This window comes from Nerophis lumbriciformis, linkage group LG01 (assembly GCF_033978685.3).
Source record: "Nerophis lumbriciformis linkage group LG01, RoL_Nlum_v2.1, whole genome shotgun sequence".
Taxonomy (NCBI): Eukaryota; Metazoa; Chordata; class Actinopteri; order Syngnathiformes; family Syngnathidae; genus Nerophis; species Nerophis lumbriciformis.
In genome coordinates, this window is record NC_084548.2 from 71038068 (window position 1) to 71051829 (window position 13762).

At 42.5% G+C, this 13762-nt stretch overlaps 1 protein-coding gene across 1 annotated transcript in view; it reads left to right on the top strand.

Moving 5' to 3' along the window:
* The window catches only part of zfp64 (zinc finger protein 64 homolog (mouse)), a 39167-nt gene that overhangs the window by 21070 nt on the left and 4335 nt on the right, over nucleotides 1-13762 (top strand). The window contains exons 3-6 of the mRNA XM_061969894.1: nucleotides 854-1015; nucleotides 6500-6727; nucleotides 10315-10377; nucleotides 10450-10701. Of these exons, the coding sequence (XP_061825878.1) occupies nucleotides 854-1015; nucleotides 6500-6727; nucleotides 10315-10377; nucleotides 10450-10701 (705 nt within the window). The remainder of the gene's footprint in view (nucleotides 1-853; nucleotides 1016-6499; nucleotides 6728-10314; nucleotides 10378-10449; nucleotides 10702-13762) is intronic.

The window sequence follows — 13762 nt, forward strand, 5'->3', positions numbered from 1 at the left end:
CTGGCAAAAACTGTGAACTAATAAAAAAACCTAACCCCAAATTCAAAAATTGCGCTCTACAGCAATTTTTGAATTAAACGGAGAAAAAACTGCTCCTCGGAAGAAAAAAAATACAAAACTGCCTGTAACTCCCACTGGGAAGGTCGGAGAGACATGAAACGAAAACCTCTCTGTAGGTCTCACTTAGACCTACATTTCATAAATTGACAACCCCCAGCAAAAATATACAGGAAGTTTGCTATTCCCCCTTCAACACAACATTTTTGTAAAAACCCGTCACCTTTCTTCAAACATTATCTCCTCTGAGCGCGTTTGTTGTTTCGGCTTCAAACTAACACAGGAGAGAGATTGAACCTTTCTGATTAAAAGTTGGTGAAAGAGTTGAGATACCTGCTCCGGTTTTGATTTTATGACCCTTCAAAGACCCGCTGCACTGATGCTCCTGCGGTGCTGTTTTTTTAAGATGGCTGCTCAAAATCAGGAAGCACCAACGTGCCCACACAATGCAGACAAGGTAGGTACACTAGACAAAAGTCTTGGGACACTTCAGACTACAAGTAGACAAAAGTATTGGGACACTTAGGACTAGCAGCTGCCAAATACGCGGGCCCGAACAACGCTGCTTGCAGCTTTAATTTTTATTTGATTTTGTGCGTGGCATAGATTTGCCGTGCGCAGAGGACGCTTGAGCAGTGCGCAATTACACAGGCGCGCACCTTATAGGGAACATTGGTGGTGTGCCTCTGCATTTTTTCAATGAACAAAAATGCGCCTTAGCTCCAAAAAGGTTGAAAAACACTGCTCTAATGCAGTGTTTATAAAAAAAAAAAAATTGTACGTTGTAAATGTGCAGGGCATCCTGTGCTGGTGGAGGTGAGCCCTGACATCCACATCTGTGGCTTCTGCAAGCAGCAGTACAACAACGTCCAAGTCTTCCTGGCCCACAAGCAGAATGGATGCTCCGTGCAAAGCATGAGAAACACCTCTGCCGAGACAGCAGCGTCCTCACTGCCAGGTGACCTCTTTGCTCTCCTACTGCTTGTCCTTTATTTGCTCATGTCTATCTTCTCATTGTCATGTCCTTCTTAGCCCAGGTCATATATAACATCCAAATGTCTTCATGTCCCGTTCACTTTCTCACACTAATTAGTCTCATCCTGTATTTCAGCTCTTTACGTCCTGCTGCTCTTCTCATGTTCATACGTGAGTGAGTGAAGTGAATTATATTTATATAGCGCTTTTCTCTCGTGACTCAAAGCGCTTTACATAGTGAAACCCAATATATAAGTTACATTTAAACCAGTTAAAGTACCCATGATTGTCACACACACACATTAGGTGTGGCGAATAGTTTAACCCATTACCCTTGATCACCCCCTGGGAGGTGAGGGGAGCAGTGAGCAGCAGCGGGGCCCACGCCCGGGTATCATTTTTGGTGATTTAACCCCCAATTCCGACCCTTGATGCTGAGCGCCAAGCAGGGAGATAATGGGTCCCATTTTTATAGTCTTTGGTATGACTCGGCCGGGGTTTGAACTCACGACCTACCCATCTCAGGGCGCACACTCTAACCACTCTTCACCTCTTGACGTTCTCCTCGGTTCTCATGCCGTTCATCTTCTCATCCTCTTTTCCGTCTCACCATGATGTTCCGCACTCTCACTTGCCCCATGTCATTCTCTCAGTGTGGGTGGCACTGGGAGCAGGCGGGTAAAGTGTCTTGCCCAAGGATGGCGGAAGTAGGGAATCGAACCTGGAACCCTCAAGTTGCTGGCACGGCCGCTCCACATACCTGTCTTCTTCTTCTTCTTCTTTTTGTTCTTCTTCAGTATATTCTAATGCCCATTGCTCTCATCTTGCCCCTCATCACCTCATTGCCTTCTCATGCTGCTACTCTTCCTCTTCTCATCTTTTTGCCGCTCATCCTGCTGCTCTTCTCATGTTTTCTTCACTCTCACGTGATCGTCCTCATCTTCTTCTGTTCTCGTTGAGCTCCACTTCAGCATCTTCTCATGCTTATTTTTCTCATCTTACTCCTCATGCTCCTCTTTGCTCTCCTACGGCTTGTCCTTTATTTGCTCATGTCTATCTTCTCATTGTCATGTCCTTCTTAGCCCAGGTCATATATAACATCCAAATGTCTTCATGTCCCGTTCACTTTCTCATACTAATTTGTCTCATCCTGTGTTTCAGCTCTTTACGTCCTGCTGCTCTTCTCATGTTCATAACTGTCTTCATCTTCTTCTTTTTGTTCTTCTTCAGTATATTCTAATGCCCATTGCTCTCATCTTGCTCCTCATCACCTCATCGCCTTCTCATGCTGCTACTCTTCATCTTCTCATCTTTTTGCCGCTCATCCTGCTGCTCTTCTCGTGTTTTCTTCATCGCCCCATGTTCTTCTTCACTCTCACGCGATCGTCCTCATCTTCTTCTGTTCTCTTTGAGCTCCACTTCAGCATCCTCTCATGCTTATTGTTCTCATCTTACTCTTCTTTATGTTCTCCTTGGTTCTCATGCTGTTCATCTTCTCATCCTCTTTTCCGTCTCACCTGGCTATCCTAATTATACGGTCGTCTTCTCATGTTCCCCACGCTCACTTGCTCCATGTCATCCTCTCAAATCCTTGTCCTCTCCTGTCTCATCCTCATGTCCTTATCAGCACATGATGATGAGCAAAATAAAACAGTTGCTGAGAAAGACATCAGGATGAGATATTTTCTCATTGTGATTATTTCATCATCTCATGCTCTTCTGAACTCTCATCCCAATCCTTATCTTCATTTCTTGTCATCGTCTGTAAGCAAAATGAGACGGCTGCTAAAGACATGAGGATGAGATGAGAGCTCGGAAGAAGATCTTCATCTTAAGAGATGTTGGTCCTTTCCTCATCTCATGCTGCCATCCAATCCTCATCTTCACATGTTGTATCATCTTTTTTGTTCCCATCCTGCTGCTCTTCTCATGTTTTCTTCATCGCCTCATGTTCTTCTTCACTCTCACGTGATCATCCTCATCTTCTTCTGTTCTCGTTGAGCTCCACTTCAGCATCTTCTCATGCTTATTGTTCTCATCTTTCTCCTCTCCACCTCATGACGTTCTCATGCTGCTGCCGTTCATCTTCTCATCCTCTTTTCCGTCCCACCTGGCTATCGTCTTCTCATGTTCCCCACTCTCACTTGCTCCATGTCATGCTCTCAAGTCCTCATCCTGTCTCATTCTCATGTTCTCATTAGCACGTGATGAGGAACAAAATAAAACAGTTGCTAAGAAGGACATCTGGATGAGATGAGAGATCTTTTCTCATTGTGATTATTTCATCATCTCATGGTCTTCTGAACTCTCATCCCGATCCTTATCTTCATTTCTTGTCATGGTCTGTAATGGCAACACTCCTCTTCATCTTCTCATCTTTTCTCATGTGCTTTCCCCCCTTCATCTTACTATTCTACACCATCTGTTCATTCTTCTGAACTCTCATCCTCACGTCCTTCCTAGCATTTGATGAGGAGCAAAATGAGACGGTTGCTAAAGACATGAGGATGAGATGAGAGCTCGGAATAAGATCTTCATCTTAAGAGATGTTGCTCCTTTCCTCATCTCATGCTCCCATCCAATCCTCATCTTCACATGTTGTATCATCTTTTTTGTTCCCATCCTGCTGCTCTTCTCATGTTTTCTTCATCGCCCCATGTTCTTCTTCACTCTCACGTGATCATCCTCATCTTCTTCACTTCAGCAGCTTCTCATGCTTATTGTTCTCATCTTTCTCCTCTCCACCTCCTGACGTTCTCATGCTGCTGCCGTTCATCTTCTCATCCTCTTTTCCGTCCCACCTGGCTATCGTCTTCTCATGTTCCCCACTCTCACTTGCTCCATGTCATGCTCTCAAATCCTCATCCTGTCTCATTCTCATGTTCCTATTAGCACGTGATGAGGAACAAAATTAAACAGTTGCTAAGAAGGACATCTGGATGAGATGAGAGATCTTTTCTCATTGTGATTATTTCATCATCTCATGGTCTTCTGAACTCTCATCCCGATCCTTATCTTCATTTCTTGTCATGGTCTGTAATGGCAACACTCCTCTTCATCTTCTCATCTTTTCTCATGTGCTTTCCCCCCTTCATCTTACTATTCTACACCATCTGTTCATTCTTCTGAACTCTCATCCTCACGTCCTTCCTAGCATTTGATGAGGAGCAAAATGAGACGGTTGCTAAAGACATGAGGATGAGATGAGAGCTCGGAAGAATATCTTCATCTTAAGAGATGTTGCTCCTTTCCTCATCTCATGCTGCCATCCAATCCTCATCTTCACATGTTGTATCATCTTTTTTGTTCCCATCCTGCTGCTCTTCTCATGTTTTCTTCATCGCCCCATGTTCTTCTTCACTCTCACGTGATCATCCTCATGTTCTTCACTTCAGCAGCTTCTCATGCTTATTGTTCTCATCTTTCTCCTCTCCACCTCCTGACGTTCTCATGCTGCTGCCGTTCATCTTCTCATCCTCTTTTCCGTCCCACCTGGCTATCGTCTTCTCATGTTCCCCACTCTCACTTGCTCCATGTCATGCTCTCAAATCCTCATCCTGTCTCATTCTCATGTTCCTATTAGCACGTGATGAGGAATAAAATTAAACAGTTGCTAAGAAGGACATCTGGATGAGATGAGAGATCTTTTCTCATTGTGATTATTTCATCATCTCATGGTCTTCTGAACTCTCATCCCGATCCTTATCTTCATTTCTTGTCATGGTCTGTAATGGCAACACTCCTCTTCATCTTCTCATCTTTTCTCATGTGCTTTCCCCCCTTCATCTTACTATTCTTCACCATCTGTTCATTCTTCTGAACTCTCATCCTCACATCCTTCCTAGCATTTGATGAGGAGCAAAATGAGACGGTTGCTAAAGACATGAGGATGAGATGAGAGCTCGGAAGAATATCTTCATCTTAAGAGATGTTGCTCCTTTCCTCATCTCATGCTGCCATCCAATCCTCATCTTCACATGTTGTATCATCTTTTTTGTTCCCATCCTGCTGCTCTTCTCATGTTTTCTTCATCGCCTCATGTTCTTCTTCACTCTCACGTGATCATCCTCCTCTTCTTCACTTCAGCAGCTTCTCATGCTTATTGTTCTCATCTTTCTCCTCTCCACCTCCTGACGTTATCATGCTGCTACCGTTCATCTTCTCATCCTCTTTTCCGTCCCACCTGGCTATCGTCTTCTCATGTTACCCACTCTCACTTGCTCCATGTCATGCTCTCAAATCCTCATCCTGTCTCATTCTCATGTTCTTATTATCACGTGATGAGGAACAAAATAAAACAGTTGCTGAGAAAGATATCTGGATGAGATGAGAGATCTTTTCTCATCATCTCATGCTCTTCTGAACTCTCATCCCAATCCTTATCTTCATTTCTTGTCATGGTCTGTAATGTCAACACTCCTCTTCATCTTCTCATCTTTTCTCATGTGCTTTCCCCCCTTCATCTTACTATTCTTCACCATCTGTTCACTCATCTGAACGGAAAGGACCAACATCTCTTAAGATGAAGATTTGCCTCCTGACTCTCATCTCATCCTCATTTAGCAACTGTCTATTTTTGCTCCTCATCAAATGCTAAGAAGGACATGAGAATGAGATGAGAGCTCAGAAGAATATCTTCGTCTCTACTCATTATAATAATTTCATCATCTCATGCACTTCTTAGCCCTCATCCCATTCCTCATCTTCATATGTTGTCATCATCTGTAACTTTACCGTACGTCTCTCCATCTTCTCATCATCTTTTTCACTTTCACTCGGTCATTCTCATCATCGTGCGTTGCTGTCGTTCTCATCCGGTTCATGTTCCTTGCCCTTTCTCTTTTCTCATTGTTTCACTTCTCATCCTGCTCCCCGTCATCTTTTCATGTTCCTCCCTGCCTCGTCTTCTCATTCTTCCAAGCTCCCGGTCTCATCCTTGCCTCCTTGGATAAGGAGCTTTGCTGAGAAGCACGTAAGGATGAGATAAGAGCTAGGAAGAATATCTTATAATTTTAGCTCATGATAATTTCAACATCTCATGCGCTTCTTAAGATTTGTCCCAATCCTCATCTTCATATGTTGTCATCATCCGCAACAATGACACACCTCTTCATCTTCTCATCTGTTCGTTTTCTATGCTCTTCTCATGTTCTCTCGTCCTTTTTGTGCTTCTCATGTCCATTACTCTCATCTTGCGTCTCATGTTCTCCACGGCTCTCATCCTGCAAATATTGATATACTCTCACCCTGTTCCTTCATCTTCTCCCCTCTTCATTCTCATCATTTTGTGTTCTCATTGTTTTCACCCAGCTACCTTTTATCATCTTCTCATGTTCCTCTCATCTTTTTGCTTTCATCTTCTCATCCTCATCTCCTCATGTCACCCGTGTCTTCTGTGTGGCCTGTTATCACCTGCCCATGTTCTCCATGGGCTCTTCATGCATATCTTCTCATGTTTATCCTCCAGTTCCGCCCGTCTTCAACCTCTCACATTCTCATCGCGCCGTCCCGCCTTCTTCTCACGTCCCAGTCTGTCTCGTTTCGCCGTGCTCAGGCTCCAGCATGGAGGTGGTCCTGGAGGAGACCTTCCAGACGTGTCTCCTGAGAGGCGTCAAGAAGATCCTGACCAAGCCGCAGAAGCGCAAGAAGCTAAAAGACTCGCTGGCGTCCAAAAGACGCAGTTGCTGTTTCTCAGGTGGGCGTGGCATGTAAATGAGCAGCGGCTTTTTTGTCGCCATCTGGTGGCCGTTGAAAGTAACGCGACCATTGAATGCACTTGCAAGGGAACAGAGTACAGCATTTATTTATCCAAACAACCTTCCCTAGTCATGGGGAAAAGAAAAACATTCAATCAGCACAAAAGATGGTCGTACATAACACATCCTGCTCGTTGAACTTTGTGGATATTGTAAAAAAAAAACGTCCAATCAACATAAAAAATCAAAAATACATTAAAAAAAAATAAAGCCACTTATCCATGTTTGGCACATTTTAGCTGCTTGTTATTTCTGAAAAGTAAACAAGGTCGGAGTTGAACTTTCACATACTCTTAATAACCAATTACAATAATGATTCATTATATATCCATTATATTTTTATAATATGTACTCATATATATGTGTAAGCTACACTGCTCAAAAAAATTAAAGGAACACTTTGAAAACACATCAGATTTCAATGGTGAAAAAAAAATGTGGGATATCTATACTGATATGGACAGTTTAATGTCTCAGGAACAAAACTGCCTGTAACTTCCAGTAGGAATGTCTTGGAGACATGAAACAAAAACCTCTATGTAGGTCTCACTTAGACCTACATTCCATTTATTGACAACCCTCAGCAAAAATCAACAGGAAATTTGCAATTCCCCCTTCAAAAGAAAAGTTTTGTAAAAACCGGTCACCTTTTTTCAAACATTATCTCCCTCTGAGCGCCTTTGTCGTGTCGGCTTCAAACTAGCACAGGAGAAAGATTGAACCCTTCTGATTAAAAGTTGACGAAAGAGTTTTAATTACTGCTCGGGTTTGGATTTTATGTGCCGTCAAAGTCGGTCCCGTCCATCGCTGCTTGCAGCTTTAATTAGGGCCCGCATGGCCCATTGTAAAAGGAATCCCAACGGGAGTCCTTTTGCAATGGGACATAAGGACCTATTGTTTTTCTAAGGTTTTATTATTATTCCGCCGCCTCTTTGAGCACTAATTTGACCCACTTAACATGCTTCAAAACTCACCATATTTGACCCACACATCAGGACCTGCAAAAATTGTCTTTAATAAAAAAAACGAACCCCAAAACTCAAAATTGCGCTCTAGCGCCCCCTAGAAAGAAAACTGCTTATAACTCCCAGTACGAATGTTGTAGAGACATGAAACAAAAACCTCTATGTAGGGCTCACTTAGCCCTACTTTTCATTAATTCATTTCCTCGGGCAAGAATCAACAGGAAGTTGGCAATTCCCCCTTCAAGACAAAAATGTACTAAAAACAGTCACTTTTGCCTCTTTGAGCTGTAATTTGACCCCCTTAACATGCTTCAAAACTCACCGAACTGAACACACACATCAGGACTGGCAAAAATTGCGATCTAATAAAAAAACTCAAATCTCAAAATTGCGCTCTAGCGCAATTGTTGAATAAAACGCAGAAAAAAACTGCTCCTCGGAAGAAAAAAATGACAAAACTGCCTGTAACTCCCACTGGGAAGGTCGGAGAGACATGAAACAAAAACCTCTATGTAGGTCTAACTTAGACCTACATTTCAACATTGACAACCCCCAGCAAAAATCAACAGGAAGTTTGCTATTCCCCCTTCAAAACAACATTTTTGTAAAAACCGGTCACCTTTCTTCAAACATTATCTCCTCTGAGCGCATTTGTTGTTTCGGCTTCAAACTAACACAGGAGAGAGATTGAACCCTTCTGATTAAAAGTTGGCGAAAGAGTTTTGATACCTGCTCCGGTTTTGATTTTATGACCCTTCAAAGACCAGCTGCGCTGATGCTGCTGCGCTGCTGTTTTTTTAAGATGGCTGCTTAAAAGCAGGAAGCACCAGCGTGCCCACACAATGCAGACAAGGTAGGTACACTAGACAAAAGTATTGGGACAATTCGGACTAAAAGTAGACAAAAGTATTGGGCCACTTGGGACTAAAACTTGACAAAAGTATTGGGCCACTTGGGACTAAACCTTGACACAAGTATTGGTAGTCTGGACAAAAGTATTGGGACACTTAGGACTACAACTTGACAAAAGTATTGGGACACTTAGGACTAAAACTGGACAAAAGTGTTGATACACTTTGGGCTATAACTGCACAAAAGTATTGGGACACTTAGGACAGAACTTGACAAAAGTATTGGGACACTTAGGACGAAAACTGGACAAAAGTATTCGGACACTAAGGACTACCACTGAACAAAAGTATTGGGACACTTCGGACTAAAAGTAGACAAAAGTATTGGGACACTTAGTACTAAAACTTGACAAAAGTATTGGGCCACTTGGGACTAAAACTTGACAAAAGTATTGGGCCACTTGGGACTAAACCTTGACACAAGTATTGGTAGTCTGGACAAAAGTATTGGGACACTTAGGACTACAACTTCACAAAAGTATTGGGACACTTAGGACTACCACTGGACAAAAGTATTGGGACACTTATGACGAAAACTGGACAAAAGTATTGGGACACTTACACTGGACAAAAGTATTGGGACACTTACACTGGACAAAAGTATTGGGACACTTAGGACTATAACTTGACAAAAGTATTGGGACACTTAGGAATACCACTGAACAAATGTATTGGGACACTTCGGACTAAACGTAGACAAAAGTATTGGGACACTTAGGACTACCACTTGACAAAAGTATTGGGACACTTACACTGGACAAAAGTATTGGGACACTTACACTGGCCAAAAGTATTGGGACACTTAGGACTACAACTTGACAAAAGTATTGGGACACTTAGGACTACAACTTGACAAAAGTATTGGGACACTTAGGACTACAACTGTACAAAAGTATTGGGACACTTAGGACTACCACTGGACAAAAGTATTGGGACACCTACACTGGCCAAAAGTATTGGGACACTTAGGACTACAACTTGACAAAAGTATTGGGACACGTAGGACTACAACTGTACAAATGTATTGGGACACTTCGGACTAAACGTAGACAAAAGTATTGGGACACTTAGGACTACCACTTGACAAAAGTATTGGGACACTTACACTGGACAAAAGTATTGGGACACTTACACTGGCCAAAAGTATTGGGACACTTAGGACTACAACTTGACAAAAGTATTGGGACACTTAGGACTACAACTGTACAAAAGTATTGGGACACTTAGGACTACCACTGGACAAAAGTATTGGGACACCTACACTGGCCAAAAGTATTGGGACACTTAGGACTACAACTTGACAAAAGTATTGGGACACTTAGGACTAAAACTGGACAATAGTATTGCGACACTTAGGACTAGCACCTGCCAAATATGCGGGCCCGACCAATGCTGCTTGCAGCTTTAATTATTATTTGTCTTTGTAGTGCATTCAATTGAATATGGGTTGAAAAGGATTTGCAAATCATTGTATTCCGTTTATATTTATATCTAACACAATTTCCCAACTCATATGGAAACGGGGTTTGTATATATGTATATTCGTATGTATTAGTTAGTTTGCATGCAGTCCACTTTTAAGGCCAATGTGGCCCCCCCAGTCAAAAAGTTTGGACACCCATGTAACAGGAAGTTGTTGTTGTTGTCCAGGCTGCACCTTCAAGACACAGTACGGCCAGAAAGACATGGAGAGACACCTGAAGACTCACACAGGTAGGCAGCCTCGCCTCCCTTTTCAAAAAAGTAGACCGTGTCCCCTGACCAGCGGCCCCCCCCTCTCCGCAGGCGAGAAGCCGTTCGAGTGCGAGCTGTGCCACAAGCGCTTCAGCCGGCGGGACAAGCTCAACATGCACCTGCGCTCGCACACGGGAGAGAAGCCGCACAAGTGCAAGCTGTGCTCGTACGCGGCGGCCGACAGCAGCAGCCTGAAGAAGCACGTGAGGATTCACTACGACGAGCGGCCGTTCAAGTGTCAGATCTGTCCTTACGCCAGCCGCAACTCCAGCCAGCTCACCGTGCACCTGCGCTCGCACACAGGTACGGTACTCGCTCGCACACAGGTATGTTACTCGCTCGCACACAGGTATGTTACTCGCTCGTACACAGGTACGTTACTCGCTGGCACACAGGTGCGTTACTCGCTGGCATACGGGTATGTTACTCGCTCGTACACAGGTATGTTACTCGCTGACACACAGGTACGTTACTCGCTCGCACACAGGTATGTTACTCCCTCACACACAGGTACGTTACTCGCTCACACAGGTACGTTACTCCCTCACACACAGGTACATTACTCGCTCGCACACAGGTACGTTACTCGCTCGCACATAGGTATGTTACTCGCTGACACACGGGTACGTTACTCGCTGACACACAGGTATGTTACTCGCTCGTACACAGGTATGTTACTCGCTGACACACAGGTACGTTACTCGCTCGCACACAGGTATGTTACTCGCTGGCATACGGGTATGTTACTCGCTCATACAGGTACGTTACTCCCTCGCACACAGGTACGTTACTCGCTGACACACAGGTACGTTACTCGCTGACACACAGGTACGTTACTCCCTCACACACAGGTACGTTACTCGCTCACACAGGTACGTTACTCCCTCTCACACAGGTACATTACTCGCTCGCACACAGGTATGTTACTCGCTCGTACACAGGTACGTTACTCGCTCGCACACAGGTGCGTTACTCGCTCGCACACAGGTGCGTTACTCGCTGGCACACAGGTGCGTTATTTGCTGGCATACGGGTATGTTACTCGCTCGTACACAGGTATGTTACTCGCTGACACACAGGTACGTTACTCGCTCGTACACAGGTGCGTTACTCTCTGGCACACAGGTGCGTTACTCGCTGGCATACGGGTTTGTTACTCACTCGTACACAGGTGCGTTACTCGCTGGCATACGGGTTTGTTACTCACTCGTACACAGGTGCGTTACTCGCTGGCATACGGGTTTGTTACTCACTCGTACACAGGTGCGTTACTCGCTGGCATACGGGTTTGTTACTCACTCGTACACAGGTGCGTTACTCGCTGGCATACGGGTTTGTTACTCACTCGTACACAGGTGCGTTACTCGCTGGCATACGGGTTTGTTACTCACTCGTACACAGGTGCGTTACTCGCTGGCATACGGGTTTGTTACTCACTCGTACACAGGTGCGTTACTCGCTGGCATACGGGTTTGTTACTCACTCGTACACAGGTGCGTTACTCTCTGGCACACAGGTACATTACTCACTCGTACACGGGTACGTTACTAGCTGGCACACAGGTGCGTTAGTCAGAGTGGTCACTTCTCCAGGTGTGCTGTTCTCCAACACACAAACATTGTTGTGTAAATATCCGATGAACAAATATGTTGAAAGTTTGAGGTGTGAATGTTTGGGCAGCGAATGATTCAATCCGAGTTTGATTCCTGGGGTGACGATTCAATTCAAACAATGTATTCTTTAGTATAATCATGCTCATGAAACTTTTTACAAACCTTTCTTTTCATCTTTCTTCTTTCCTTTCTTTTTATCTTTCTTCCTTCATTTATTGGTTCCTTCTATCCTTTATTAGTTCCTTCTTTCTTTTCTTTTCATCTTCCTTCCTTAATTTATTAGTTCCTTCTTTCCTTTCTTAGTTCCTTCTTTCTTTTCTTTTCATCTTCCTTCCTTAATTTATTAGTTCCTTCTTTCCTTTATTAGTTCCTTCTTTCCTTTCTTTTCATCTTCCTTCCTTAATTTATTAGTTCCTTCTTTCCTTTATTAGTTCCTTCTTTCCTTTCTTTTCATCTTCCTTCCTTCATTTATTGGCTCTTTCTATCCTTATTGGTTGCTTCTTTTCTTTCTTTTCATCGTCCATCCTTCATTTTTTAGTTCCTTCCTTCATTTATTAGTTCCTTCTTTCCTTTTATTAGTTCCTTCTTTCCTTTCTTTTCATCGCCCATCCTTAATTTATTAGTTCCTTCATTTATTAGTTCCTTCTTTCCTTTATTAGTTCCTTCTTTCCTTTCTTTTCATCTTCCTTCCTTCATTTATTAGTTCCTTCTTTCCTTTATTAGTTCCTTCTTTCCTTTCTTTTCATCGTCCATCCATCATTTATTAGTTCCTTCCTTCATTTATTAGTTCCTTCTTTCTTTTATTAGTTCCTTCTTTCCTTTCTTTTCATCTTTCTTCTTTCCTTTCTTTTCATCTTTCTTCCTTCATTTATTGGTTCCTTCTATCCTTTATTAGTTCCTTCTTTCTTTTCTTTTCATCTTCCTTCCTTAATTTATTAGTTCCTTCTTTCCTTTATTAGTTCCTTTGTTCCTTTCTTTTCATCTTCCTTCCTTCATTTATTAGTTCCTTATTTCCTTTATTAGTTTCTTCTTTCCTTTATTAGTTCCTTCTTTCCTTTATTAGTTCCTTCTTTCCTTTCTTTTCATATTCCTTCCTTTTTTTATTAGTTCCTTCTTTCCTTTCTTAGTTCGTTCTTTCCTTTCTTTTCATCTCCCTTTCTTTATTTATTAGTTCCTTCTTTCCTTTATTAGTTCCTTCTTTCCTTTCTTTTCATCGTCCTTCCTTAAATGATTAGTTCCTTCTTTCCTTTATTAGTTCCTTCTTTCTTTTCTTTTCATCTTCCTTCCTTCATTTATTAGTTCCTTCTTTCCCTTCTTAGTTCCTTCTTTCTTTTCTTTTCATCTTCCTTCCTTAATTTATTAGTTCCTTCTTTCCTTTCTTAGTTCCTTCTTTCCTTTCTTTTCATCTTCTTTCCTTCCTTTATTAGTTCCTTCTTTCCTTTCTTAGTACCTTCTTTCCTTTCTTTTCATCTTCCTTCCTTCATTTATTACTTCCTTCTTTCCTTCATTAGTTCCTTCTTTCATTTATTAGTTCCTTCATTCCTTTCTTTTCATCTTCCTTCCTTAATTTATTAGTTCCTTCTTTCCTTTATTATTTCCCTCTTTCCTTTATTAGTTCCTTATTTCCTTTCTTTTCATTTTCCTTCCTTTTTTATTAGTTCCTTCTTTCCTTTCTTAGTTTCTTCTTTCCTTTCGTTTCATCTTCTTTCCTTTATTAGTTCCTTCTTTCCTTTCTTTTCATCTTCCCCCCT